Source organism: Mauremys reevesii, linkage group 2 (assembly GCF_016161935.1).
Source record: "Mauremys reevesii isolate NIE-2019 linkage group 2, ASM1616193v1, whole genome shotgun sequence".
NCBI lineage: Eukaryota > Metazoa > Chordata > Testudines > Geoemydidae > Mauremys > Mauremys reevesii.
Window position 1 is genome coordinate 247,489,972 of NC_052624.1, and position 26,386 is coordinate 247,516,357.

General features: G+C 43.2%; 1 protein-coding gene across 2 annotated transcripts in view; it reads left to right on the forward strand.

The window, feature by feature from the left end:
• The window catches only part of CPQ (carboxypeptidase Q), a 248,519-nt gene that overhangs the window by 200,905 nt on the left and 21,228 nt on the right, over positions 1–26,386 (forward strand). The window contains exon 9 of one of the 2 annotated variants that reach the window (XM_039527636.1): positions 3,009–3,210. The exons of the other annotated variant lie outside the window; for it this stretch is intronic. Within the exon in view, the coding sequence (XP_039383570.1) occupies positions 3,009–3,210 (202 nt within the window). The remainder of the gene's footprint in view (positions 1–3,008; positions 3,211–26,386) is intronic. 2 annotated transcript variants of the gene reach the window in all.

Below are 26,386 nucleotides of genomic sequence, written 5' to 3' on the forward strand. Positions count from 1 at the left end.
GATTTCACAGGGGAGACCAGCATTTCTCAAATTGGGGGTCATGACCCAAAAGGGAATTGCGAGGGGGGGGTCACAGGGTTATTTTAGGGAAGTTGTGGTATTGCCATCCTTACTTCTGTACTGCCCTCAGAGCTGGGTGGCCGGAGAGCAGAGGTTGTTAGCCAGGTGCCCAGTTCTGAAGGCAGTGCCCCACCAGCAGCAGTGCAGAAGTAAAGGTGGCAATACCATACCATGCAACCCTTTACTTCTGCCCTGCTGCCTTCAGAGCTGGGCAGCCAGAGTGTGGCAGCTGCTGATCGAGGGCCTAGCTCTGAAGGCAGCAGCACAGAAGTGAGGGTGGCAATACCATACCATGCCATCCTTACTCCTGTGCTGATGCTGGTGGTGGCTCTGCCTTCAGAGCTGAGTCCTGGCCAACAGCCGTTGCTCTCCAGCTGCCCAGCTCTGAAGGCCGTCCTGCTGCCAGCAGCAGCGCAGAAGTACGAATAGCTGTACTGCAACCCCCACTACAATAACCTTGCCACCCCCCAACTCCTTTTTGGGTCAGGACCCCTAAAATTATAACACCATGAAATTTCAGGTTTAAATAGCTGAAATCATGAAATTTATTATTTTAAAAATCCTATAACTGTGAAATTGACCAAAATGGACCATACATTTGGTAGGGCTCTAAATATGAGTACTGTTTTGAGCAGAGTTATTGTTTTGAAGACATAGCCAGTGCTTTACAGGCATCCAGTGGAGCTGCTCAAGAGCCAGTGTTTGAAATGCTTCTGTTAAAGGCCAAATTTGGTACAATGGTCAGCATTAAAAAGTTAGCATTCGCCAGATTGGTGGTATGAATGATACACAGATTTTCCCCTCCTACACCTAATACAGGAGAGAAAGGTGGTTACTGTAGCAAATATTGTCTTTTAACTGGCAACTCTTGTGTGACAGATATGGTATCTTTGGGGACCATATTGTATTTTCATAGAAAGCATGAAAGCCTGAGATGGGCCGCACAGTTTGAGCTGGTAGAATAGCCCTTTCTACCAATACAAATGTATTTGTGTTTTCCTGGCTCACTTTGGGATGGAAATAGAGGGTGGTTTCCTGTGCTATCTTGGATCACTGGGGGTGGGTGGGGCATCCAGTGGGATCTGGGATCACTAAATAGTGATTAATGCAAAATCCCAAGCCTGGCTATGTAGATTTTCCAGCTTTTGAAGCTTCTCCTGCTGGGGAAGAGTGGGAGGGACTGATTTTAACTGTTTTCAGGAGGCTGGGGGACAAAGAAAGACTTCTGGTATAAAAGGCTGAGTTTAAACAGACTAGGTCCTTTTGGTTCAGCAAACAGGACCTTTGGTTGTAGGGTGGCTCCAACCTTTGCACAAGGATTGGAAAGACTTTGACCTAACAAACTTCCCGTGTAGAAGCTGGGAGAGTCCCAGTATGATTAGTGAGCATTTAAATCCTTTTTATCATTTTATATGTTTTTTTCTGTGATGCTTTTGCCTTAAGAATAAATGTATTTTGCTTTCCAAGAGCTGTGTGGTCACTGGTAAAAACCCTGTCATTGTTCAGGCAGGGTAAAGAGCAGGGGGCTGGATAAGTGTGAGAGCTGCTGAGGATATCACTGTGTATGACAGGGAGATGTGCAGCCTTAAAACCCTGGTCAGAAGGGAATGGGACTAGAGACAGCTGATAGCTTGAGGCCTGAGACCTGATTGGGCACTCCTGGAGCAGACTGCGGAAGGAGAATACAGGTGCAGTTACCCAGGAACTGTGACACCTTGTACATCTGTGTTCAGGCACCAGGGGACTGAAATGTTTTAAAACTGTTCTGAACACTCTCTCATACTATCACTGGCAGCTAACATAGCCTGAAATCTAAAGCTTAGCGTCTTACACATTCTATCATCTATAGCCATGGTTTTCAGCTGTTTCAATACGGTTAGCACATTACAACAGAATGCACTTTCTGGTCCTATTTCTCAACTCGCCGTAAGGAAAGGGAGGGTTGTCTTGACCCCAGGGTGAGAACTCATGACCTATGCAATTGCACTGGCGATACGGCTGAGAGGACACTTCCATTCTAATTCTCTGTTCCCAGTTAGTTGTAACTTTTTTACCTTTCTAGGTTGAAACCTTTCAGGCTTTTCGACTTAACCAAGAAGTTAATTATTTTCAAAAATATCTTAATTTGTTTAGCCATTTAGTTGTCCAACAGTTGGGGAGGTGACTTAGTCTTTATTTAAGTTGCTTTTCAGACACTTCCTTGTGTTCAAATATCTCAAAGACTTTTCTTTTAAAACTTTTAGCATACCTATTCCTGAATTAGGAACTCCTATTTTTGCCACATCTGAAATACTTTGATCTTGAAAGAACCAAGTTACAGCAATTAAAAATAGCACATTGAGCATGCACAGCACATTCTATTGCTGAACTTCAGAAAACCTGTGGCACCAGGGTGACAGGTTTTGAACGTTCATTGGTGGTAATATTTGTGTGAGATCATTTTCATAGTTACCAGTGAGTCAATTTAGCATGGGTCTATTATTCATGGGACACACTGCTTAATAGCACTTTTTTTTCTTGTAACACTTATGCAGTCATGAATTTCCCAGACATGTGTGTAGAAGCAAAACCTCTAACTTGTGAAGATGGAGTGTGTTCTGTTAGGTGCCTTCAAGACAGTTCAGGTATAACTAGTTCTAAATGGCCTCAAAAGGGTTGGGGTGTTAAGAGGACTAGTTAGTAGTGCAATATGTTCGTGCCACCAGACTGGCTATTTTATAAAAGCCTTCTGTCTTACGTTGCCTCAGGAAGGAGAGCCTTATCAGCATTCCTATATGAGAGATGAGGCTTTTTGTTTTATATAGTTCATATACATCTCTTGTCTGCATTCTCTTTAATTTTTCGGTATTGCATGCTCTGTTAGTAGCATATAGCAAATGGCAAATATTGGAGTCTTACAAAAATAGTCTGCAAATAAACATTAAAATGTTCGTTTCTTATGTGTTTAGGGTAACATCTCCAACTTTGACATCGTCATGGAGTCTGATTCGGGTACCTTCATGCCGATGGGCCTGGCTTTTACAGGCAGTGATAAAGCTCGTGCCATCCTGAAGGAGATTATGCAGCTGCTGCAGCCTATCAATGTTACAAACATTTACGAAAATGGTAGTGAAACAGACACTGAATATTGGGTGAGAGATGGAGTACCAGGTGAGAATGCTGGATGAAGTCATAGACAAAGTGGCTGAGTTGGCCTGGTTGTTTCTGTATGCTGTTACTTCTTAAATTCCGGTTGTTGCTCTATTTGATGTTTGACAACATTTTAAAAAAATCTTTTCCTTGGGTAATATTTATTAGAGAGGAAATATGTAAATATTTAAAGACTAGCCACAGAATTAGGACAGAATGTGTGTTTGAGCATCAGTTTAATAAAGATTTTAGATTATGCATGGGACAACAGACCTAAAATCTTCTTTTAGGCTTTATGATTTATATTAATCTTTCCTATACCAGTGGTATAAAAATAGTAGAACATTCTTTCAGCTTTGTTCTAACACAGGACCCCAAAACAAAAATATCCCTTTGAAATTCAGCCCACTTCTCACTTGTTCTTATTTAATTTAATTTTAAAAAATTAATTGTTTTCAATACATTTATTCTGTGGGGATTCAGCACTCAAAGATGAAAAGGTGACGATACACTAAAATCTAGTGAAGGACAAAGCCCTGTATATGTATTTGAAAAATAGTTTCTACATTTATTCTCAGTGACACTTCTGAGCCTCATACAAGTAGCAATCTTCTTGCAAAAGTACTGTGACTTGAAACTGGAGCAGGACAAAATTTTTTGGACAAATAGTTTATTTGCCGAAAAATGCATTTTCGGGTTGACAGAAACTATTTGCAAATTTGACATGATAGCTTCAGCTGGGGAAAAGTTTTTCAGGGCCAGCAAACTGTTTATGTCCCCTTATAATCTTTAGCTGTGTGTGTGTGCCATTCTGTCCCTTTATAACTTTAGCCAGTGGTTAAGGCATTTGCCCAGATATGGGAGACCCAGGTTTGAGTCTGCACTCTGGAGAAGAGTCTTGAACTCAGATCTCCTCTCTACCAGGTGAGCATCCTAACAACCAGGTTATAGGCTTGAAGGATGTGAGACTAATTGAGCTTTTACCATATTTTCAACACTTGAATAACCTAGCAGAAGATATTTTGGTTTTTGGTATTTAAAAACAAAACAAAAACTTTCTTTTTATGCTGGTTTATGTTTAAAGTACCTTGTTGTCTAATTGTGATACTGAAATGATGCAGACACATCAGATACTTTTGGAATCTTTCTGGCTTCTCTCTTCTCCTAACCTTGTGGACGGTTGCTAGGTACTGAAGTGGGCTGTGGAGCATATGCCTCTTACTTTGGGGAAAATGTTGTTTGCTTAGGGCTCAGATCTTAGTTGCACTATTTCTACTCATGGGTGGTGGATATCATAGGCTGGGAGAGGGTAGGGTGACCAGATCACAAGAGTAAAATATCAGGACAAGTTGGTGGGACAGCCACAGGCTCACAGCCCCCACCAGAGCCATGGGGGTGGGGGGCACTGCAGGTCGCAGCTGCACGACCTAGACTCCGGCCTCTGCATCAAGCTGAAGGTCACGTCTGCATGGCCCTGGCTCCAGCCCCCACAGCAAGCTGCAGGTTGCAGGCACACAGCCCCAGCTCTGGCCCCCGTCACAGGCACATGGCCCCAGCTCCAGCCCCTGCTGCAAGCCACGGGGCAGGGGTGCACATCTCCAGCTTCGGCCCTGCCGCAAGGAGGCGGGGTCTCATGGCTGGGGCTGGGGGTTGGGGCACAGCAGGGAGTTTGGGTGAAGGAGGGGGCTCAGGGCTGGGGCAGAGGTTGGGGTGTGGGGTATGGGCTTGTAGCAGGGTGGACCCTGCTCCTGCCCGAAGGGGTTTAAAAAGTGGCCTGGCAGGGCTTGAGAAGACAGCCTTCAGGCTAGGCTGATTGGGGAAGTGGCTGCAGCTGGGGGCCACGCCCCAAACAGAGGAACAGGGCCTTATAAGAAGGCAGGGAAGCCAGAGGCCAGACAGTCTCTCTCTGGCTATAGAGAGAGATGGGCCTAGCTGCTGGGAAATAGAGACCAGGTACTTGAGTGAAGCAGGGCTGGGGAAGGCTGAGGAGCTGGGGAGCTCCAGCCTAGAAAGCCCCAGGCTGCGGCCTAACAGTGGGCCAAAGGTACTGGGGGTTGCAGGGGGCAACCTAGGGGTAGGCCAAGGCAGCAGGTCCAAACCCAACTTTGCCTGTGATGAGTAGGCTGATACTGCAGTCTGCCCTAGAGTGTGGGGCTAGACAATGACTGGCAGTAGCCAAATACTGAGGCAAGGTAGGGATAGAGGGTGGGGGTTCCCTGAGAGAGAATGGGAGACCCAGAGAGAAAGGGGTTACTGCTAGGGGCAGCACCCCATGTAACAGGGCACCGGGTCCAGGGAGGGACTCGGGCCAGAGGACAGGCGGATCACCGGCCTTCAGAGGGCGCTCCGAACACTGGACTGAGCTAATTCCCGGAGTGACCAGCAGGAGGTGCCGCAGGGGTGAGTCCGACCGTCTACAGGGCTCCAGGAGGCACTTAACTCAGGCGGCTCCCCGGATGTAGCAATATCTCCCTCTGGGTCCTAGGCAGAGGCATGGCCAGGGGACTCTATACAGAGCCTCACCCGCAGGCATGGCCCCCGCAGCTCCCATTGGCTGTGGTTCCCAGCCAATGGGAGCTGCGGAGCTGGCGCTCATGGAAGGGACAGCGCGCAGAGCCCCCTTGGCCATCCCTGTGCCTAGGACGCAGAGGGAGATGTTGCCACTTCTGGGGAGCTCTATGGAGCTGGATAGGGAGCCTGTTAGCCCCGCACCAACCAGATGCCTGGCAACCCTACAATATCGGGACAAATGGCATCCCAATTGTACATTGGTCAGGATGTGGGGCAAAGAGTTAAATATCAGGACGGTCCCAATTTTATTGGGATATCTGGTCACCTTAGGGAAGGCTATGCTTTCCCAAACAGCCTGGCGTGGCCCCGCCCTGCTCCATCCCCAGGTCTCCTCCTGCAGTTCCCAGCACTTTGCCCTGACCCAGGCTGGCTGGGTCTGGGCAACCTGCTGCAGGGACTCAGGGCAGCTGGCACTGGGGCTGCGCTGCCCGCCTGGCGCTCGCACTGCACCACCTGGTGCTCCAGGGCTGGGGGTGCTGCGTCTGCGCCACCCAGTGCTCCAGGCAGGGAGTGCTGTGGCCATGCTGCCTGATGCCGGGGCCCATGGTCGGCATGCTTTGGGCTCCTGCGGGGAAGAAGAGGGGTTGGGGGATAGCCTCCCCAGCTGCCGGGTCACCAGCTGCCCGTGTTTCTGTTCCATGCACAAGTTACTAAGTGGCACATCAAACTGCTGTAACCCTGTAATTTACACGTCCTTGATCCTAGGCTCTAACTGCACGTATTTTACACCTGCATAAAAATATGCTAAATTGAGGGATGGGTAAGAGCTGCCAATAGTCAATAACCATGCCACTTCCATCTCCCTTTCTTCTGAAAGGCTGTGGATATGTACCGCTGCTCCTGGACTTCAGGTCCAGATGATCTGTATATCTGTGTAGTCATTAGCACATGAGAATTTCCCAGTGTATCTGGTGCATGTTTAGAAAATATAAAGGGGCAGAAATGCTGTCATGGTAAAATATGCTTTGGCTTTCGGGAAGAAAGATCCCCTTTTATAAAGAGATGAATTTTTCTAGGGACCAATGAATTCTTGATGAATTCTTCCCTCCACCCCATATTGTCTCTTTCTATGTGCACCTCACAGATCAGGACACTGCCCAACCACCAACGCTGCCACCTAACACAGCCTTTACCACCTACATCTGTGGTCGTGCCTCTGGTTGCAAAGGTGGGAATGAGTATGTAGGAATATCTGGAACCTCTGCTGTTGTTTATGATGGGAGCATCAGAGGGGCTGAAGGGGAAGCACTGGGGATATAGAGAAATTCCCCTGTTTGTGAGGTGCATGATGAGAGAAACTGTGGGGGGGGGGTTCTTAAGTTTCAAATCTGTCTAACCCAGTCAATAACAATACTTAGTTGTTATATAGCAATTTTCATCAACTGAAATTCAGTTCACCTTTAACGTTAAACATTAGGAGCATTAGCTGGTTTGTTTCTTTGCTGTTTGAAACTTTGTTTCATTTAATCTCCTGTTAAGCGAATCACTAAGTACCCCCACAATGCAAAGTATGATGCTTTCCCCTGGAGAGACGGAATGAAAGAATTAACTCCATTAAAAGAACTGCTGCTTCAGATTGTATCATACTGTACCAGAGAGAAGGCTTTAAACATCTTGCAAGCTTCACGCTTTGTCTGCAGTATTCTCACTGTTCAAATGAACACTTATGGTCTATAATAATATTGTAACAATCTGAACATACTATAACAGCTTTTCCAATGTTATCCAATTTAAACAAGCAGTCAAGTGTTGACACTTCATCAATTTCATTTACATAGTTTCCTGAAAATACACTTGGCTATTTTGTTTCCACGATGTATTACAGAAAACATGGAATACATCAGCAATAAGAATTTATGACCCAAAATATTCAGTTCCTTATTTAAATTTTTACTGTATTAATTCGAGTTCAGGAATAGCTTCTGTTCCACCTCCTCCTTTGAGTCAGAAAGCCAAGTGAAAACAATACTACTTGTGCTTTTTACTTTCATTCATAACTACCGGTACTTCTGGTGAAGGTTTAGATTAGGTTTAGCTAGTCAGGAATTTATCCACAAAAGAATGCTGGCTCTTTTGTCTGGAAGGTTTACCTGATTCAGAGAAGGGACCCACTCTCTGGCCCAATTCATATTTAATTATACAAATAAATAGGAGAGAGATCTCTCCAACAGGCGAGATTGACTCTCTAGACCAGAGCACACTCCTGGGATACAGGAGACCTGGGTTCAAGTCTCAGTTCTGAATCAGGGACAGGAGGGTATTGAACCTTGGTCTCCCATAAAACAGGTAAGTGCCCCAGCCACCAAACTACTGGCTATTCTGAGGTCTTCCATATTTTTTCACAAAAATTTCAAAAGATCTCATTTTCATTCAGCATTGGAATGAAACAAAATTCTGAAAACTCAACATTTTTCCTAAAACTGAATTTTTGTTTTCCACCCACTCCTAGTTCAGACTACTGCACTCCTGCTTCTCAGAGGCTAAGCTATTCTCTTTTACAGGGGAGTACAGTTGAATATTGTATCACTCATTTATCCTTTCCCTTAAATTGTGGAACTGCACGGAGTACCCATATTTGTACAAATAATAGCGCTAACTACTGTCAGGTGCCACAGATGTGCAAAGTGATCTAAAAACATTAATTAAGCATCTGAACACCACCTATGTAGTACAAGAGGTGGAATCTGTGGAAAAACACAGCAGTGGGATTTAATACATTGTGTAGCTTCTGAATGCTTGAGAGATTTCCTGCAATGGTCTTTATATTCAACAATTTGGAGAATAATTTGAACCAAGAATGAGAAATCTCTACAATCTTTGTAAAACCAGACAATATTGTGTTTCTAACATTTGTGGTCTTATAACTGTTGCTTCATAAAGCAGTAGGCAAAGGCAGTTGATTGCTGTGAAGTCTATTATAGGGTGATCTAGTGATTTGAGATGGCCATTAATCTTAAAGAACTAGTTTGTTAATTATTCAATTGTCTTCCAAAATCCTTAATTTCTGTCGTTTTTATTGCACATTTCGGCTTTCTCTCAATTAAGCTTTATTTCTAAACTCTGTATACACATAATGCCTTTTATTACAGCACATGTGCTTTACCAAGAGGCTTGGTCAGCACTTGCAAGTACAGTATATTGTTTCACATGTTGTGTTATAACAGGCTTGTCTGCTCTCTGAACAGGTGGAAAGACATGTAGTGACCCTAACTAGACAGATGTTCTAATATTTTAGTCAAGAAAACAAGGTATCTGATATGAGAGAGGCAGTGTGTGACTTCCTGCACTCTCCCTTCCTGTCTCTGTCTCTCTCTATGGTCTCAGTGCCACTAGATGGGACAGAACACCACATCCAGAAGAACACCTACTCCCAGCAACTCAGGGTCTCCTTGCATGGGTGGATGGGCAGGCCACCACTATTTTTCTGTTCTCCTCCTGCTACATACAGAGTTCTGTGCTGGGTTGGTATTGGTGAGCCCTCCCCATAGCTGTGAAAACCTAAATCCTGGACAAGTGGGATATACGTGTCATATCTTGGCATCAATGTATCAATTTCTGTGAGCCACTCAGTCTCCCTTTTAATGTCTTTTATTATGGTACAGGAGGAAAATTTAGTATAAGAGTGTGTTTCTCAGTAGAAGTCAAATTTTGTGCAACTTGGGTGATATTAAATTGAAGCAGTATGCTAAGAGAACAATTTTAATTGCTTGGCACTTAAAGAACCTGCTATAACTATTACATCTATTAGAACCATTTAAAATCTTGATTGAATTTAGAGCCATGACTATTAACCTGTAAAATAATTCAGCTATGGTTTTCATTTATCATTGTCCCATAAAAAATAAGCTTTGAGACCTAGGAATTACTTTGCTGTAATTAAATGTACTGTAACTTTTATAGAAGTGGATGTAGGTTACTTCATAGGGCATTATTAAAATGCTCACTGTTTAGCATAATATCACATCTATATTAACCTTTCAGAACTTGTCCTGTCTATAAGTAAGGCTGTTGTATCCTTGTGACATTCCCTGGGGTGCAATCCAGACTGCTGTGTCCCCTTAATTCTCCAGCCTGGGATGCTTTTTACTCTGCTTTGCTGATGAGCAGCAAACCCTTCCAGACTCTGCTCACTCACAGCCACCAGCATGTAATGTCACTCCCAGCTGAATACATGAATGCTATCAGGCATCCATGAATTACATATAGGGTGAGAGCCGCATATGCCCCAGCCTTGCTCCCCAGAAATGTGCATCTTATACTATTCAGGACCCTCCTGAAGGGTATAAGCTTATAGGGAGTCCGTCATTCCAACAATGGGTAATGACTATGCTCCAGGCTTGTTGACCTAAGTAGAGATTCCCAAGCACTTCAACCAAAACACACTGGTTTAGGCAAAACAATAAAACAAGTGAATTAACTAAAGGAAGACAGATTTTAAGTAATTACAAGTATAGCTGCATATGAGTCAGGATTGGTTACAAAGGAAATAAAAGGATAAACATGCAAGCTAATTCCTAAACTTTACCAAGGCTAATAAGCAAAAAGGTTTCTCTCACCAAAAAGCTTACAGCAGTCTGTGCTAGCTGGAAAGCCTTCCAGCTAGGATCCCACTTCCCTGGTTCAGTTTAGATCAAAATGTTGTAGGGAAGGTTTCTCAAGTCCAGGATTGTGGAGAGGGGAGTAGTTGCTGGCTGAGATTCTGTGTTATGCAGGTCAGACTAGATCAGGGGTAGGCAACCTATGGCACAGGTGCCGAAGGCGGCACGCGAGCTGATTTTTAGTGGCACTCACACTGCCCAGGTCCTGGCTACCGGTCCAGAGGGCTCTGCATTTTAATTTAATTTTAAATGAAGCTTCTTAAACATTTTGAAACCTTATTAACTTTACATACAACACTAGTTTAGTTATATATTATAGACTTATAGAAAGAGGCCTTCTAAAAACATTAAAATGTATTACCGGCATGCGAAACCTTAAATTAGCGTGAATAAATGAAGACTCGGCACACCGCTTCTGAAAGGTTGCCGTCTCTTGGACTAGATGATCATAATGGTCTCTTCTGGCCTTAAAATATATAAATCTATAAGTAAATCTCATAACTTTTGATATAAAAAGATGCTTCCTTACCTTTAACTCTCAGCCGTCTCAAATATACTTGATGTTTTCAATATCAAGGGAGCTTTATCTTTTATTATGAGCAAATGTACTACATTTTGAGAATCCTAATTAACACAGAGATAGCAGTGCTTGTTAAGTTCACCCTTTCTGGAAGAGTTAAACTATAAAATTAAACTGCGTGGAAAGCTTAATTATAAATCGTTGCTGCATTACTTCAGTTTTCCTGGTTTATTAGTGGCTGTTCTCTTTTTTTATAGTCACTTGCACTGCATTTTAATTGGTAGTGTTTCTTTGGTGGCGATAGACTAAGGAATCACAACACACTGGATTAACAACTGGTATAACATACCATTTACCTTATTAAAGAGAGGAAGCAGCCCTTAAAGAATCTCATATGAATATTTATAAATATTAAATGGCCTCATTAGGTTTAACAGTGAAAAACGGAATTAACAGATTTAAAGAATGTTGTAGTTTCCAATGGTTCTCGTATCTTTTTTTGTTACTGGATTTACTTCTATTTTAGCTATGTGGTCACTGTTACTTCTGTGAATACCAGTCCAAATGTTGCATCTTGTTCCCTTGTTTAGGGCTGTGGAAATAGTAACATGACATCGATTAGAATAAGAACACTTAATGCTAAACACATTAAGCACTTAACCACATGATGATGGTCTCAAAACATTTCAAAGGCATCAATTGATTAATACTCAGAAGACCCCTATCTTTTAGGAAGATTAGATGTGTCTCTTTGAGGGTATGTCTACACTAAAAACTTAAGTCAACCTATTTTAGGTTGACTTACAGCCACCGCAGTAACTACTGTGGTGGTTCGTGTCCATACTGTCCTTCTGTTGGTGGCATGTGTCCTCACCAGGAGCGCTTCCATTGACTTGAGCGATAGCATGGGGGGGCTGAGAGACCATGCTCTCAGCTCCATACACAGCTTCCCTCCGGCCCCCAGGAGCCATGCTGCCATGAGGCTCTCAGCTCTCTGCTGCTCTGAAGCTCATGGCTCCCCACCAGGAGCACAGCTGCCCCCACCTCTGGATCTTGACTCCCTGCTGGGTGGCTGCTGTGCTCCTGGTGGGGTGCCGAGAGCCCTGGTGGCTGCTGTGCTCCCAGTGGGGAGCTGGGAGCCTTGTGGGAGTGGGAAGCCAGGAGCCTCAGGGCAGCACCCGGCCTCCCAGCAGGGAATGTGTAGCTGGGAGCCTTGATGTAGCCGAGGTCTCCACAGGGAGTGGGGAACCCGGGCAGCAGCATGGCTGGGATTGGGGAGCCAGGACCCAGGGGGCAGCCTGGCTTTGAGCAGGGAGCCTGGCAGATGCAGCCTGAGAGTCGGAAGCCAGGAGCCTGGGCAGCAGCCCTGTGGGGAGCCCGGGTACACCTGGCTCTAGCTGGAGCCCCCACCCCCACCTCTTTCTTGTCAATTTCACAGCTCTCACATGGAGCCATGAAATTGATAAGAATGACAGCCAACAACTGAGGCAGTCATCACCCTAACTACACCGACATAAGCCCTACGCTATGCCTCTCCTGGAGGTGGAGTTGTTATTATTTCAGTGTAGCAGGGCACTTACATCGCAGGAGCAAGGCTGTACAGTGTGTACACTGACATAATTAGATCGACGCAAGCTGCCTTACTTAGTCCTGCCTTGAGTGCAGGGGACTGGACTAGATGACCTCTCAAGGTCCCTTCCAGTTCTATGTTTCTATGATTATATGACCTAACTCCGTAGTGTAGCCCAAGCCTGAGACATATTGTAGCTCTACTGTTCAGCACACAGGAAACTACACTCTTAATGTGGGAGTGGTTATTCATTTAATATGTGATCATTTGCCACTAGCTGATTTTAAAAAGTAACGTGCAGTGTCCTACATTAAAACACAATGTTCAGCGTTGATGTGCAGCAATGTCCAGTTTAGAAGTAACAAGTTAATTAAACCTTATTCCCTGAACTGTTCCATCTTCATTGAAGCTGAAACACAAAAGATGGAATAAATGAAACAAAGCTATATTAGTTTAAACTCCATAAGAAAGTTAGGGATGGGAGGAAAGAGAATAGTATTTTCCAAATAGAAAATTATGGAAGCTAAATGTAATTATTTTAATTTTCTTTTCTTTAATTGTTCCCTTTTGGAATATTGTTGTACAAGAAATTAGGTGCATTAATAGTTGGGAATGCTGGATTTTTCTAGATAAATGTCTGTGGATCCAGAAAGGCTACGTTTTAAGGGCAGCTCCCTATTAATACTTGTGGTATTATCGTTAAGGCATATTAGTGAAGTATTTCATTTCTGGAGCACAAATTGCTTTTAAGTCAATATCACAGTTCTGGTGTCCACATGTTGAAAGGGATGTTGAAAAATTTGGACCGGTTTCACAAAAAAAGCCACAAAAATTGCTCAAGGTCTGGAGAAAATGCCTAATGGTGAGAGACTTAGAGCTCAGTGTGTTTCTCTTGTAGAAAAAGAAATTTGAGAGGTTGATTAGTGTATAGCTACCTTCATTGGGAGAAAATATGAGGGTTCTTTAATCTAGTAGAGAAAGGTACAAGAACCTCCAGCTGGAAGCTTAAGCCAGACAAATTCAAATCAGAAATAAGACGCAACATTAATTGATGGTGCTAAACAATTGGAACAAACTATCTCTTGATCTTCTAATTAAGACTGGGTGCCTTTCTGGAAGATACTTTAATCAAACACAAGTTATTAGGCTCAAACAGAGGTAACTGTATGAAATTTAATAATCTGTGACACACAGGAAGCCAAACTAAATGATTTAATGGTCCCTCGGGCCTTAAATTCTGACTGAGTGAGCAGAGATTTCTTTATATACCATGGCAAGATACAATCTCGAGACAAACTTGCTGTAGTTTTCTATGTGTTTTCTTTCATTATTTAGGATATATATCATACTGTATTTGTACTACTTTTCCCCTCAATGATCCATTGTATTCTACTGAAATAAAGTTCATTGATGAATATAATGAAAAAAGGAGTTAAAAACGATACCCGGTTTAGGTATTATTAGTAGTTTGTCACATTGACCAAATCTACAAGGACCATTGCTTCTGTGTCCATTGTTGCTGGGATTTTGCCCACCAAATGGAGCACTTCCTAAAAAATTATCAAGTTTCTGTTGACTTCCAAAATGGAAACCACTGTCATGTCACTTTCATTATTTATTAAACATTCAAAAGTTTGCTGGGCATTTTGGAGCAGAGATCTACCTTACGGGTCCATAAAGATCTTGCAGTCTGAAACTCTACAGCAGCCCCTGATCTCAGGAACAAAGAACACTAAGAGCACATCATCCCGGTGCTCTTTCTTCACAGGTTCCATATGTGGTCACTTTTAATGTGTCGGTCCTTATCTTCAAAGCCCTCCATGATATTGGTCAAAGCTACTTGATGGGTCTCCTCACCCTCTGTAATGGCGACCTCCTTTGACAGCTGCATTCCACTGCAGCAGAACTGTCAACAGTAAGAGTGATTAGATTGATCTAATTTAAGAGTCACTTCAGGAAGATATTGGGAGGATCACAAACCTTGGCTTCTTCAGAGCAAAATGCTAAACCCATTTCTTCAACCTAGCTTTCCCCAAAAAACCACCATCCTGATACCTGGAGGGTAGAGAGAGGGAGAGAGATACACATAACCAACACAGATGGATGCTACGTAAGAATTTAGATAGAAATTGGAGAGGAAGGAGGGTGTTGTGGTTAAGGCACTGAACTAGAATTCAGGAGATTTGTATCTAGTTCCTGGCTTTATCAAAGACTTCCTGTAGGAGCTTGGACAACTCACTTAACCAATCTGTTTCTCAGTACCCCATCTGCAAAGTGTGTGTGATAGTCCTTCTGGTCTTCCATCCTTTGTCTGCCTTGTCTCTTTAGAGCAGGGGTTCTCAAACTGGGGGTCGGGACTCCTCAAGGGGTCACAAGGCTATTACATGGGGGGTCGCAAGCTGTCAGCCTCCACTCCAAACCTTGCTTTGCCTCCAACATTTATAATGGTGTTAAATATATAAAAATATGTTTTTAATTTATAAGGGGGGGTCACACTCAGAGGTTTGCTGTGTGAAAGGGGTCACCAGTAAAAAAGTTTGAGAACCACTGAACTAGACTGTAAGCTCATTGGGGCTGTGTGTGTACAGTGCCTAGCATAATGGAGTCCTGATTTCAGCTGGGGCCTCTAGACTTAGATACATAGCAATGGTACGATGCACTCTCATTTCCCCTTCATTTTATCTGTGATGTAAGTGGAGCTGCTCAGTAATAATAATGTTGTAATAGTAATATGTGGACCCAGTTATTGGGGTGTTTACTATATGAATATATTGGTTTAGTTTATATGGGGGCTGTAAGGAAAAAGCAAGGAAAAAGGGAGGCACAAGATAAGCCACTTCTCAGCAAACACCTGAGGGCTGGTAAGAGGCAGGACCCTAACTGTTAGCTTTGAAGATTAATTTGGTCTGGAAGTGCCAAAGCCTGGGGACGCAGAAGAACAAAAGGACTATGGCAGTATAAAAAGGGGTTCTCCCTCTCAAAAGAGGAGGGAATTTGGGGGAACCAGACTAAGGCACAAGCACAGGCTGGGATGTCTGAAGAAGCTAAGCCTGCTCAGATTACCGTCAGGGGATGGGCAGCCTTTAAGTAAGCTAGACATGCATGTAGACTGAAGATAGTTTTAAAGTCCTTTTCCTCTAACACTTTGCTCTTGCTGCTAGAATAAACAGTTCTTTGGTTTTGAGAAGACTGGTCACTATATACACCATTGGTCACAGACTCCTGAAGGAAAGATCCACAGGTGCGGAATCCAGTCGAACCTGCTGGGTAAGCAGAGTTGACACTCCAGTCTCAGGGTATATCTTCACTACAAGTGCTACAGCTGCAACACTGCAATGTAGACATTTACTATAGCAACAGAAGGGGATTTTCTGTCACTGTAGTAAATCCACATCCTTGACAGGTGGTAGCTAGTTGAAAGGACAATTCTTCCCTCAGCCTACCTGTGTCTGCAGTGGAGTTTAGACCTCGCACAGAATGTGAAGTTTTTCAGAGCCATGAGCAACATGGGTAGGTCGATCTAAGTTTTAAGTGTAGACCAAGCCTTTGAGAGGGAAAATTGCAGAATTATAATCGAGAAGAAGTAAAGGTATGAGATCTGGAAACTGAGGGGCTGCACGCAGAGACACCTCAAAGGGAACAGAGGCCCAACTAGCCTTTTAACTGTGTTAAACAAGGTGACTGGCCCATTTAAGAAGGAATGGATCCAATTCACCTGCGACTAGTTAGCTACCTCCCAACAGGGCCTGATGGAGGGCTGTATTGGTGTGTCTACATACCTTTTTGGAATGAGCCTCCCAGCCTGGGTCAAGAGACTCGACCTAGCAGAGCTCATGCTAGTGCTCTAAAAATAGCTGGGTAAACAGCACTTTGGAGTTGCGACTTGGGCTGGAGCTAAGGCTCTGAAGCCTAGGGAGGGCAGTGGGCTTCTAAACCTGAGGAACAAGTTTTAAATGGTTTCAGAGAGAGTCTGCAGCAAATGCTAAACAGTTAAAAGCTTCTGTCTGAACTGTCAAAGACTGGAGCATTGCGGCCTGGGGTTGCCAACTTTCTAACCGCACAAAACCAAACACCCTTACCCTGCCCCTTCTCTGAGGCCCCACCCCACCCCACTCACACCATCCCCACTTCCTCCATCGCTCATTGTCCCCCACCCTCCCTCACTCGCTCATTTTCACAGGACTGGGGCGGGTCCCTTTTCAACCTGGGCCCCAGGGATTTGGTGCTGAATCTAAGGATACGTCTTCATTGAAACAAAGTGGGTTCTTAACTTGGGCAGCTAATCTGAGTTTGCTAACTTGGGTTAAGATAGCAGTGAAGGAAAAAATTAAGTTGCAGTGTCTTCACTACTATTGTAACCTGAGTTAGCTAACCTGAGTTAAGAACACCCTCTCCCCTCCCCAATTAAGACATGAATCTATGTCAGACAGTTTTCTCAGGCTGCTGGAGTCTTTCTGACAGGTCACCATGCTTTTCAAGTCAGAACACTGTTTTATGGAGAATTACATAGGAACTTGTAAGTCATGGAGGGGAAATGAGAGTAAAGTCTGTAACCTTCAGTAGAGAGCCACCAAGAGAAGCTTGTGGTCTAAGCACAAGACTACTAGCCAGGAACTACAGAATTATCATTCCAGCTCTTATATGAACTCCTTTCTTCACCAAGTCTTTTTACTTTTCTGGATGGATCTGTAATATGAGGGATAATACCTAGCTCACAGAGGTGTTGCGAAGATTACAGAAAAAGTAAAGTGTTTTAAAAAGGGAAAGAGCTGTTACTACTAAATTATTGGACAGTTCAGCCCTGTCATTAACTGGCCCAACTTCCATTGCAGTCAGCAGACATTGCATCCATTTACTCCAGGCCTGAATTTAGTGAAGAGGAGGTGAGGAAATTGGTGACTGACATGAAATGGAACCCTAAATATAGCCTCTTAAGAGTCTGTGATAGAGGATACTGAGAAAACAAACCTGTCCAAAAGCAAAAGGCAGACAAATAAAGAAGCTACAATATCATTGCATATACTCCCCCAAGAGAGCCAGAAAACCAGATTCAGACTGATTTTCCAGCAAAGCCACTCTCCCAGAGCCAGCAGCAGTGCTGTGACACAGTGGTGTCTCAATCACTGTGCAGACTTTGGAAACCCAAGAGGGCACTGTTCCTGTTGTGAGCTGGCTGGACTTTATTTTATAAATGAGTTTAGTTCTATTTAATTATATTAAACCTGAGCAATCACCCTCTGCACCAGTTGACTGGAGGATAACTAATGTAATGCTGATTTTTAAAAAAGGCTCCAGAGGAGATCCTGGCAATTACAGGCCAGTAAGCTTAACTTCAGTACGAGGCAAATTGGTTGAAACTATAGTAAAGAACAGGATTATCAGACACATACATGGACATGATTCATTGGGGAAGAGTCAACACGGCTTTTGCAAAGGGAAATCCTGCCTCACCAATCTATTAGAATTCTTTGGTGGGGGGTCAATAAACATGTGGGCAAGCATGAAACAGTGGATAAAGTACTTCAGAAAGCCTTTCATAAAGTTCCACACCATAGGCAAACTAAGCAGTCATGGGATGAGAGGGAAGGTCCTTTTATGGATTAGTAACTGGTTGAAAGACACAAAATAAAGTGTAGAAATAAATGGTCCGTTTTCATAACAGAGAGAGAAATAGCTGGGTCCCCAAAGGATCTGTACTGGGACCTGTGCTGTTCAGCATATTCCTAAATTATCTGGAAAAGGGGTAAACAGTGAGGTGGCAGAGTTTGCAGACAATACAAAATTACTCAAGATAGTTAAGTCCAAAGATGACTGCAAAGAGTTACAAAGATATCTCACAAAACTGGGTGACTGGGCAACAAAACGGCAGATGAAATTCAGTATTGAAAAATGCAAAGTACAGGAAATCCTTGATTTTACAATGTCCGACTTAAGACGAATGGCACTTACAATGTTTCTGAATTGACACCCTGATTCGACTTATGACCATTGGCTTTGACTTTACAATGCTTTGTCCCACAATGGAGTGTACTGCAGTTCCGAGTTACAACGTTTTGACTTATGATACAATTTTCAGGAACCAATTGTGTCGCAAGTCCGAGGACTGCCTGTAATGCACATTGGAAAACATAATCCCAACTATGTATACAAAATTATGGGGTCTAAATTAGCCATTCCCCTGGAGTCCAACCTGTATCGTAGTGGAGGGGATTGCTCATTGGAGCTATGCCATCAGCTATGGAGGCTGGTCCGAAATATCTCCTTGGACATTATGTGAGGTGGACAAGTCCAATGAGAACCCTGAAAATGATGGCTAATGCAGGTGGCAAAGACGCAGGGCAGCAGCTGCGCCTAGCACCTGAGGTGAAGGAAGTTGCCGAGAAAGACTTAATGGCTCGGGTCGCACAGCATGAAGCCTGTACTGGTAGACCAGGAAAAAAATTCACATTACTGCACCTCTATCTCATCCCAGTGGAATGAGTTATTCTTTGGGACAATCTTTCACTCTTGCTAAACATAGGATCAAGTCCACCCATGACTCCAATCTCTTTGAATAATGAAACTGTTGAGGCAGTCTCCAGCTTTTGCTATTTGGGTTCTATACTCACCAATTTCTCTAGCTTTCATATGGAGGTTCTTCACTGGATTGGCACTGTGCACTGCATAACCATAGCCTTCAGGATTTATTTTGAAAGATATTTGCAAACAACTCTCTAAGTTTCCAAAGACTATATAGTACCTTCAAGTTTTGCTGATACCTGTAAGGGAACTGTGAGCTACTTCAGAGACATTCTCTATCTGCAGGGGATTGCTACTTAGGCCAGAGTATTCTGTTATATTCTACTGTGGTATTGTCCCCAGTCCAATTGTGCTAGATACTGAAGGCAGAGAGCCAAAATTTATCATTTGGCTGACACCCATTTGGAATGTATTGCAGAAACTGAGTCAGGAGGTGATGTGGCATCATTAAGGGCCTTTTTAAGGAGATCACGACAGGCAAATTTGTGGGCATATTGTATTTTGCTGGACTTAATCACCATTGTGGCTAAAGTCACGGTCTTACAAGAAGAGAATTTTCTGGTGGAGATTGGCAGAATACTAGACAGTTTTATGCCGAGACTCAAAGAATGAAGGACCATCCTGGTCCATGTGTCTGAAAGGGCCCATGTGTCTTTAGGACAGCAGATGTGAAGGGGTAAATGTTTCTGGGTCTTTGAGGCAAAGCTGCAAAAAAAAATCACCTCTATAGGGCAGATCCTTAGTTGATGTAGATTGTCATAGCGCCATTGAAGTCTACAGTGCAATAATTCTGCACTAGTTGGGGATCTGCATCAGTATGCTGGAAGCTGCCCTTGGACAGCTGGATGCCAGATTCACTAGGCTGCTATTACTACCGCTCACATATACAGTTTTGTTCCATTTCAGAACAGAAAAAAAAATCATAATTGAATTCTGGCACAACGGAAAATCCACTTCTTCCCAGCACTGCCTTTCAACCCCAGGCCACCCCTCTATGAGGATCCCAGTGCAAATGCTGTTCTCAGTGTCCTGCACTACTACAGTGGTGAAATGATTGCAAACAATTAATTTAAACAAACCAATCCACATACATGCACAAAGTACACTTCAGGATTTGATGCAGATATGAGTAAATACTCCACATGTAGATACTATCTAGCTCCATCAGGTTATCCTCTTCTATCTTAAAGGGGGACCAGGAACAAAACTTTTGACAGAGTTGAAGTGAATACAAACAGCACCACCAGACAGTAATAAGGAAGAACTGGGCTACTGCTATTCTGTTCAATCAGATCCAGATTTCTGATCCAATGACTATTAGGCATATTATTTAAAATCCTAGAATTTTCCTTTGAATTTGAAATAAATTATTACGCAGTATCAGCTCAGAGTCACAATCTCAGTCTGATGTCAGTGGCATTTGAATTCAGGGTAAATCAAGGACATAACATGCACGCATTCAGTGAAACACCAAAGCTTATTAAAATGTTGTACTCAAAAATCAGAAAAGCTCTGCCACAAGATTATCTTCTGAACCATCAACATATGCATCACTCTGCCCTTCATTCACATTATTCAAATGTAAATGAATGGTAGGGCTCCAGGATTGGGGCTCCATTCTGCTCGGCACTGTATAAATACACAGTAAGAACCAGCCCTGCCCGCAAAAGTTTCTAATTTAAGGCCCCTATCCTCAGCTGGCTCTGCCTGGGCAGCTGTGCCTGCAACTGGCTGTGTATGTGAGACCCCATTGCAGGTTCTGGCTCTAATTTAAGGCAAGATGCACATATGAAGAAATGGAAGGAAAAAGAGGAGGGTAACTGTGACAGTGTTATATGGTGACACAGACTAACTATGTGCACAACTATCTGCTTTCAGGCCAACGGGTGTTTTTGTTTGTTTTCAGTTTTAGGCTATGAATAAACAAGAAGCATTAATGATATCTGTAATCCCTATTGGCCACCTGCCTAGCTGTTATTATGTGGTTATTTATTGATATCTCTGCCACATGCTTAAAAACGCTAACTGAATTTGCAAGCAAATGAGACATTGCAGCAGTAGAAACCTTGCTTCTAAATTATACACAGATTCCAATACAAGCAGAATGTGCTTGAAATCAAAGTCTGTGCTGGCAGTATTCCTTCTTTTACATTTCAAGGGCAGAATTAAAACCCTTTGTATGCACAAAGTATGTCACTGGAAGAAATGTCATTGGAAGCAAAATGCTGAAGTCCATCCAGCCATTATCTTTCTTTTTCTCTCACTCAGACCTTAACAAGTCAAGTCCATCTGACAGGATAGCTCAGGCCCTGTTTACACTAGGGATGTGCCACAGTTAAAACCATTAGTGATTAGACACTGGTGTAGTTACAGCAATGCAAACCCTCCTATAGGCAGAGCGGCTATAAGCTGCAATTTGTACCTGTGCAGTTTATTTGAGTTTCAAGCAAGGGTTAGCTGCTTCAGTGCAAACTGTGCTTTATAATTGCTTTTTTGTCTCTTCTTGGGTCTTGCACTGGTACAGCTACATTGATAGATGATCTCTGATGGTGAAAATCCCCAGTACAGACAAGGCCTCGGAGTTAACTCATAGTTCATGTTTTTTCCATGACAAAAGGTCTAGAGGGTTTCATATATTAACACCTAAAGTCAGCTCCAAAAATTTCTGTTTTGTATTTGAACAATCCAAGACTTGTGCTGCAGATTCCATTGTGCAACCAATCCTGAGCACCTCATATTCTAAACATTTTATCTGGAAAACATCACAGATTATGCATCTCATTTTCATAGTAAGTGCTAAACAGGAAGCAGTAAGGAGAGCTAATTAGTCTGCATCTCTTTCTCTTTCCTAATTATTATGCATGGGTTTCCCCTTGTCCACCAAAAAGCTGCTGGCTAGTGATAGCACAGCTGTTCATGGATAATCATAGTTTGGAACACATAAATTGGATATGGTTTGATTGTGGTGAACACTCTGCATGTACATCTTTTATTTCCGGAGTATTTATTTTTATATTTATTGGGAGTAGGGAGAAAGGCCAGAGCATGGTGAAGAAACATAGTTTTTATTTTCTCTGCCTTCCTCTTAAATTCTCTCTTTAGTGTAGGCTGCAAGGTTGGGGAGTAGCTTCCCTGAGGTCTCAGTTGTGAAACAGATGGGGACACTTTAAAAGCGTCACCTTAGTCTTTCTGATAATGGCGTTCTTGACATTTTTGGAAACTCTTTATTCAAAATACCCTATTTAGTAACTGCTACTTCTTAGAACCTCTTGAACCAAATCATGGCTTTCAGCTACTAGTGATATGGGGAGTGGAATTTGGAAGGGGCCGCACTGCAGTTGAAATCCCTAGAGGAATTGTCTCCTGAGCAGGGGTGGCTCTAGACATTTCGCCACCCCAAGCACGGCGGCATGCCGCAGGGGGCGCTCTGCCGGTCGCCGGTCCCGCAGCTCCAGTGGACCTCCCACAGGCACGCCTGCGGGAGGTCCACCGGAGCCACAGGACCAGCGGACCCTCCGCAGGCATGCCGCCGAAGGCGGCCTGCCTGCCGCCCTCTCGGCGACCGGCAGAGTGCCCCCCGCAGCATGCCGCCCCAAGCACGCACTTAGCATTCTTTCTGGGGCTCTGGTGCAGAAGATCCTAGAGCAATACCTTGTAACACAGTGCAGCGCAAGTCCCCCCTACCCCCATACACTGGGCCAGCTCTGCTGGGTTTACTAGGCAAAAAGGAATGCTGCCCTTCCCCTCGAGTTGGGTCACTAGCCCACAAATGTCAGCATTTCCCACACCATTTGTGTCTCAACCTTGCCTATGAGTGAAGGGCTGGGGGAAGATTCCTTGCACCCACTTATTCACCAGTCCTTGTGTACCTGCATAGAGCCTACTAGAGCTAACTCCTTGTTGCAGATCTGCATTTTTTCCTTTCAGCTTCTTCAAGCTGTATAAAGAACTTCCTCCTCCCCTCCCCGCATTTCCTGTGCGGCTTGGTTTATGTGCAATTTGGTGAATGTGACTTGTTCCCTCTTCAGAAAAATAAGGCAATATCCAATAAGTGGATTTCTTCCTGGATAGCATTATTCCATGTCAGTTGCTTTCTCCCTCTGTTCAATCCTTTTTCTTTTGGTTTGCAATGCTTTTGAAATTCACTGAAACTGAAAACAGCATGATTGCCCTTTCACTGTTTCAGGAAAAGGATATTTGGCTGCAACATTCACTAAAATAGATTGCTCTAAAAGCACTCTGGGTGCCTCTTCTAATTCCAAATCAGCCCTGGGCCCTAGATATACAGTGCATGACAGAACCTAATTACTGAAGTAGTTATTATTGCCTCCTCTGCTGAACTGGGTTTTTGAAAGCCCAAAGCCACATTTGCAGATCTGGACTCGCTGACAACTGTGAGAAGTGAGGGCAGTCTCAGGAACAATTTGACTGCACTTAGCTCTAATGCTGTTACTCTTTTGAAGTCTCCCTTGTATGTTTTTTGACCCTGAAGACACATGACTTCAGAACGTTATCAGTCCTCCAGTCCATGCAGCAATACTTCTTAGGTACATCTATACTGCAAGTGAAGATGTGATTGATTGTAACATAGTCTAGCTTTAATCTAGCTTGTATGGGTAACAATAGGACTAAAGATCTAGCAACCAGAATATATACCTAGGGTCCCCAGTGGGCTTGTACTCTGGTTGCTAGTCCTGCTGCCACTTCTCTCCTAGTATTACCCGTGCTAGCTAGATTATGCCAACCCCTGCTACAGTCGCACCTTCACTTGCAGTGCAGACATGATCTCTACAATCTGAATTTGCAGCGAGCTTAGTGATTTTCACATCTCTTTCTAGGCATTCAATATTAACTGTGGTTAGAAAAAGAATACCAGACAGACAGACCTTTGAGTGCTCCGTGTATGTCAGTTCCTGTGATCTTACATTATGCAGAATAGTGTAACATCTCAACTGAGAAGCAGACAAGATTATTCTGTATTCATACATGTTAAGGCCACAGGGACCAGTATGATCATCACTTCTTGCATAAACACCAGCAGAGGAACCTCACCCAATAATTTATGCCTCAAGCCCATAATTTCTGTTTTGAGCTATAGCATATCTTTTTAAAAAGACATCTTGTCTTGACTTAAAGGCTTCAAGAGATGGAGTACAAGTATGAAAAGTTAATTTGGGCAAAGGATATCATCTTAAAAATGTGTTCCTCAGTTGTTTTGTTTTTGTAGGGCAAAACAAACACCTTAAATTGCACTCAAAGGCTAATTGGCAGGTAGTGCAGTTTGTGGTTTTATGGCAGGGTATTCCACTTGATTAAGTCAGATTGTGGTAGTTCATCTATTTCAACTTCTGTGTGGATTTAAGATGTAGCCGTGCGTGCATGCATGCAAAAATTCGGTATATTTGCACACCTGGGGGAGGCAAATGTCTTATCTGAAGTTTGCTTCGGTCTCAGGCTGACAAAGCCTGAGTTTATTGCTCTTGTGGCTATTTTGTAAGACCTGTCTATTTAATCAAGCTTTTCTTAATGATGTGGACTGAGTAGAGAGGGGTCTCAGCTGGATTGAGACATTTATTTGAGTCTCAAAATTTAGTGTCAAGCTCAAGTTTAGGGAGCCAAATAAGGAAGCAAATTCCAGGTATGACACGTACCAGTCACCAGATGTACAACTCTAAGAACCGTCAGTTTATATATACAGTTGATCTCAACAGCCAGGTTAAAATACAGAGAGGGAGTGGAATAAGCTACATATGTGAATTATCATCACATTTTGTACCAGCGAATATCTGAGCAATCTTGAAAGGTGGTTCCACGTAGAGAATACACTGCAATAATCTAAACTAGAGATGACATTGGCTGCAACTTCTTTTTCAAATGAAAATGATGAAAAGTCTTACCCAGCACATCACTGTCTGACCATCCAGAAACAGAAGGGGATCCAATGTGATTTCTAGATAGTGAACCTGAATAATAAAAGCAAGCATGCCTTTTAATGAATGGGTAGATACCATCCACTGTTTCTTTGGATTGATTTTTTTTCTCCCCAATCCACCAACATGACTATTTTTTCATCCAGAATGAGCTTCAATCAGCTAGTTCTCCTCTAAACCCCAATCTTGACCAGGCATTAGGAAAGTGGAGCAAATGCATCATGAGGATCCAACATAGAGCTGACTCATCGGTATATTGATAACTCCACAGGCTGCCAGGCCCTCTCACTACGTTCTCTACCAGTCTCACATGCACACTGAAAAGTGGGTACAATAGAGCTCTGATACCCCACATGAGAGAACGGTTACAGAAGATGAGCTATTGCCTCATACTTACCCCTTAGTACTCTCCAAAAGAGAAGAATGGAGCCACTCAAGCAAATTTCAGCCACCCTTGCCAAGGTTTGCACTTATGTTAACAATACTTCACAGTTAATATTGTCAAAGACTTCTGCTAGTTTCCCAGCCAGCCAATGATCTTCATTCATTGACTAAAGGAGATCATTTACCAACAAAACCAGCATGGTCTCTATGCCTTTCCCAGTCCTCAAACTGATTAAAAAAGGTGAAGGAACTCTAAACATTTCAGGTGGTGTGATTGTCAGGCCCAGTTTGACAGGTTGTCTTGTTATGACCTTCTAAATAAAGCTTCACAGAAAAGATAGGTTCTGTTAGACAGTTCTATGATCTGTACATAATAATCCTTGGAATGAAGGTGAACTGTGAGGTTTCATTTGACAGCTCAAGGTATAATAAGAACTTTTCTCTTGGGTTTAGACAACTCCAGAAGTTCTTAAATAAATTTGAAGGTTTTTATGAGTACAAAAATCTCATGAGAATGTGCCATTTTTGTGAAGGAGAAACACATTGCTTTTTGATCAAGGAAGAGAGAACAGGATAGAGGCGAAGGAGGATGCAATGTGACAAGAATTAAAAAACTGAGAAAGGGCAAAGATGAGAAGGAGGAGAGAAAACAGGTGGTGGGAGGGAAGAGAGGAAGAAAATAGGAAATGAAGGAAACAGCAAGAAAGAAGAAAAGGGAAGAACAGATGCATTGCTGAAAATAATGGACAGGAGAAGAGGATAATGCAGGAAAGAGGAAAAACGATCTAAGAGAGGGAAGGCCAGTAGATGAGGACAGTAGATGGAGGGAAATGAAGAGTTAAATGCAATCTGTTACTGCAAACCTGTTTCCCACATTATCTTAAACAATCAAGTTGAATTTCCCAGATGTCAGTCAAATTGGACTCTAATTATGGAGACTTGGGATTATGACTTTTTGCAGTGGGAGCCAAGCCCAGTGATGCATAAATTAAGATTTTTTTAAAGAATGTGTTGAATTACTATCCCCCATCAAAATCTACAGATCATCATTCAATGGTGAGTTTCTATAAAAGATCAAATCACTTGGTATTCTCGACCATCATCA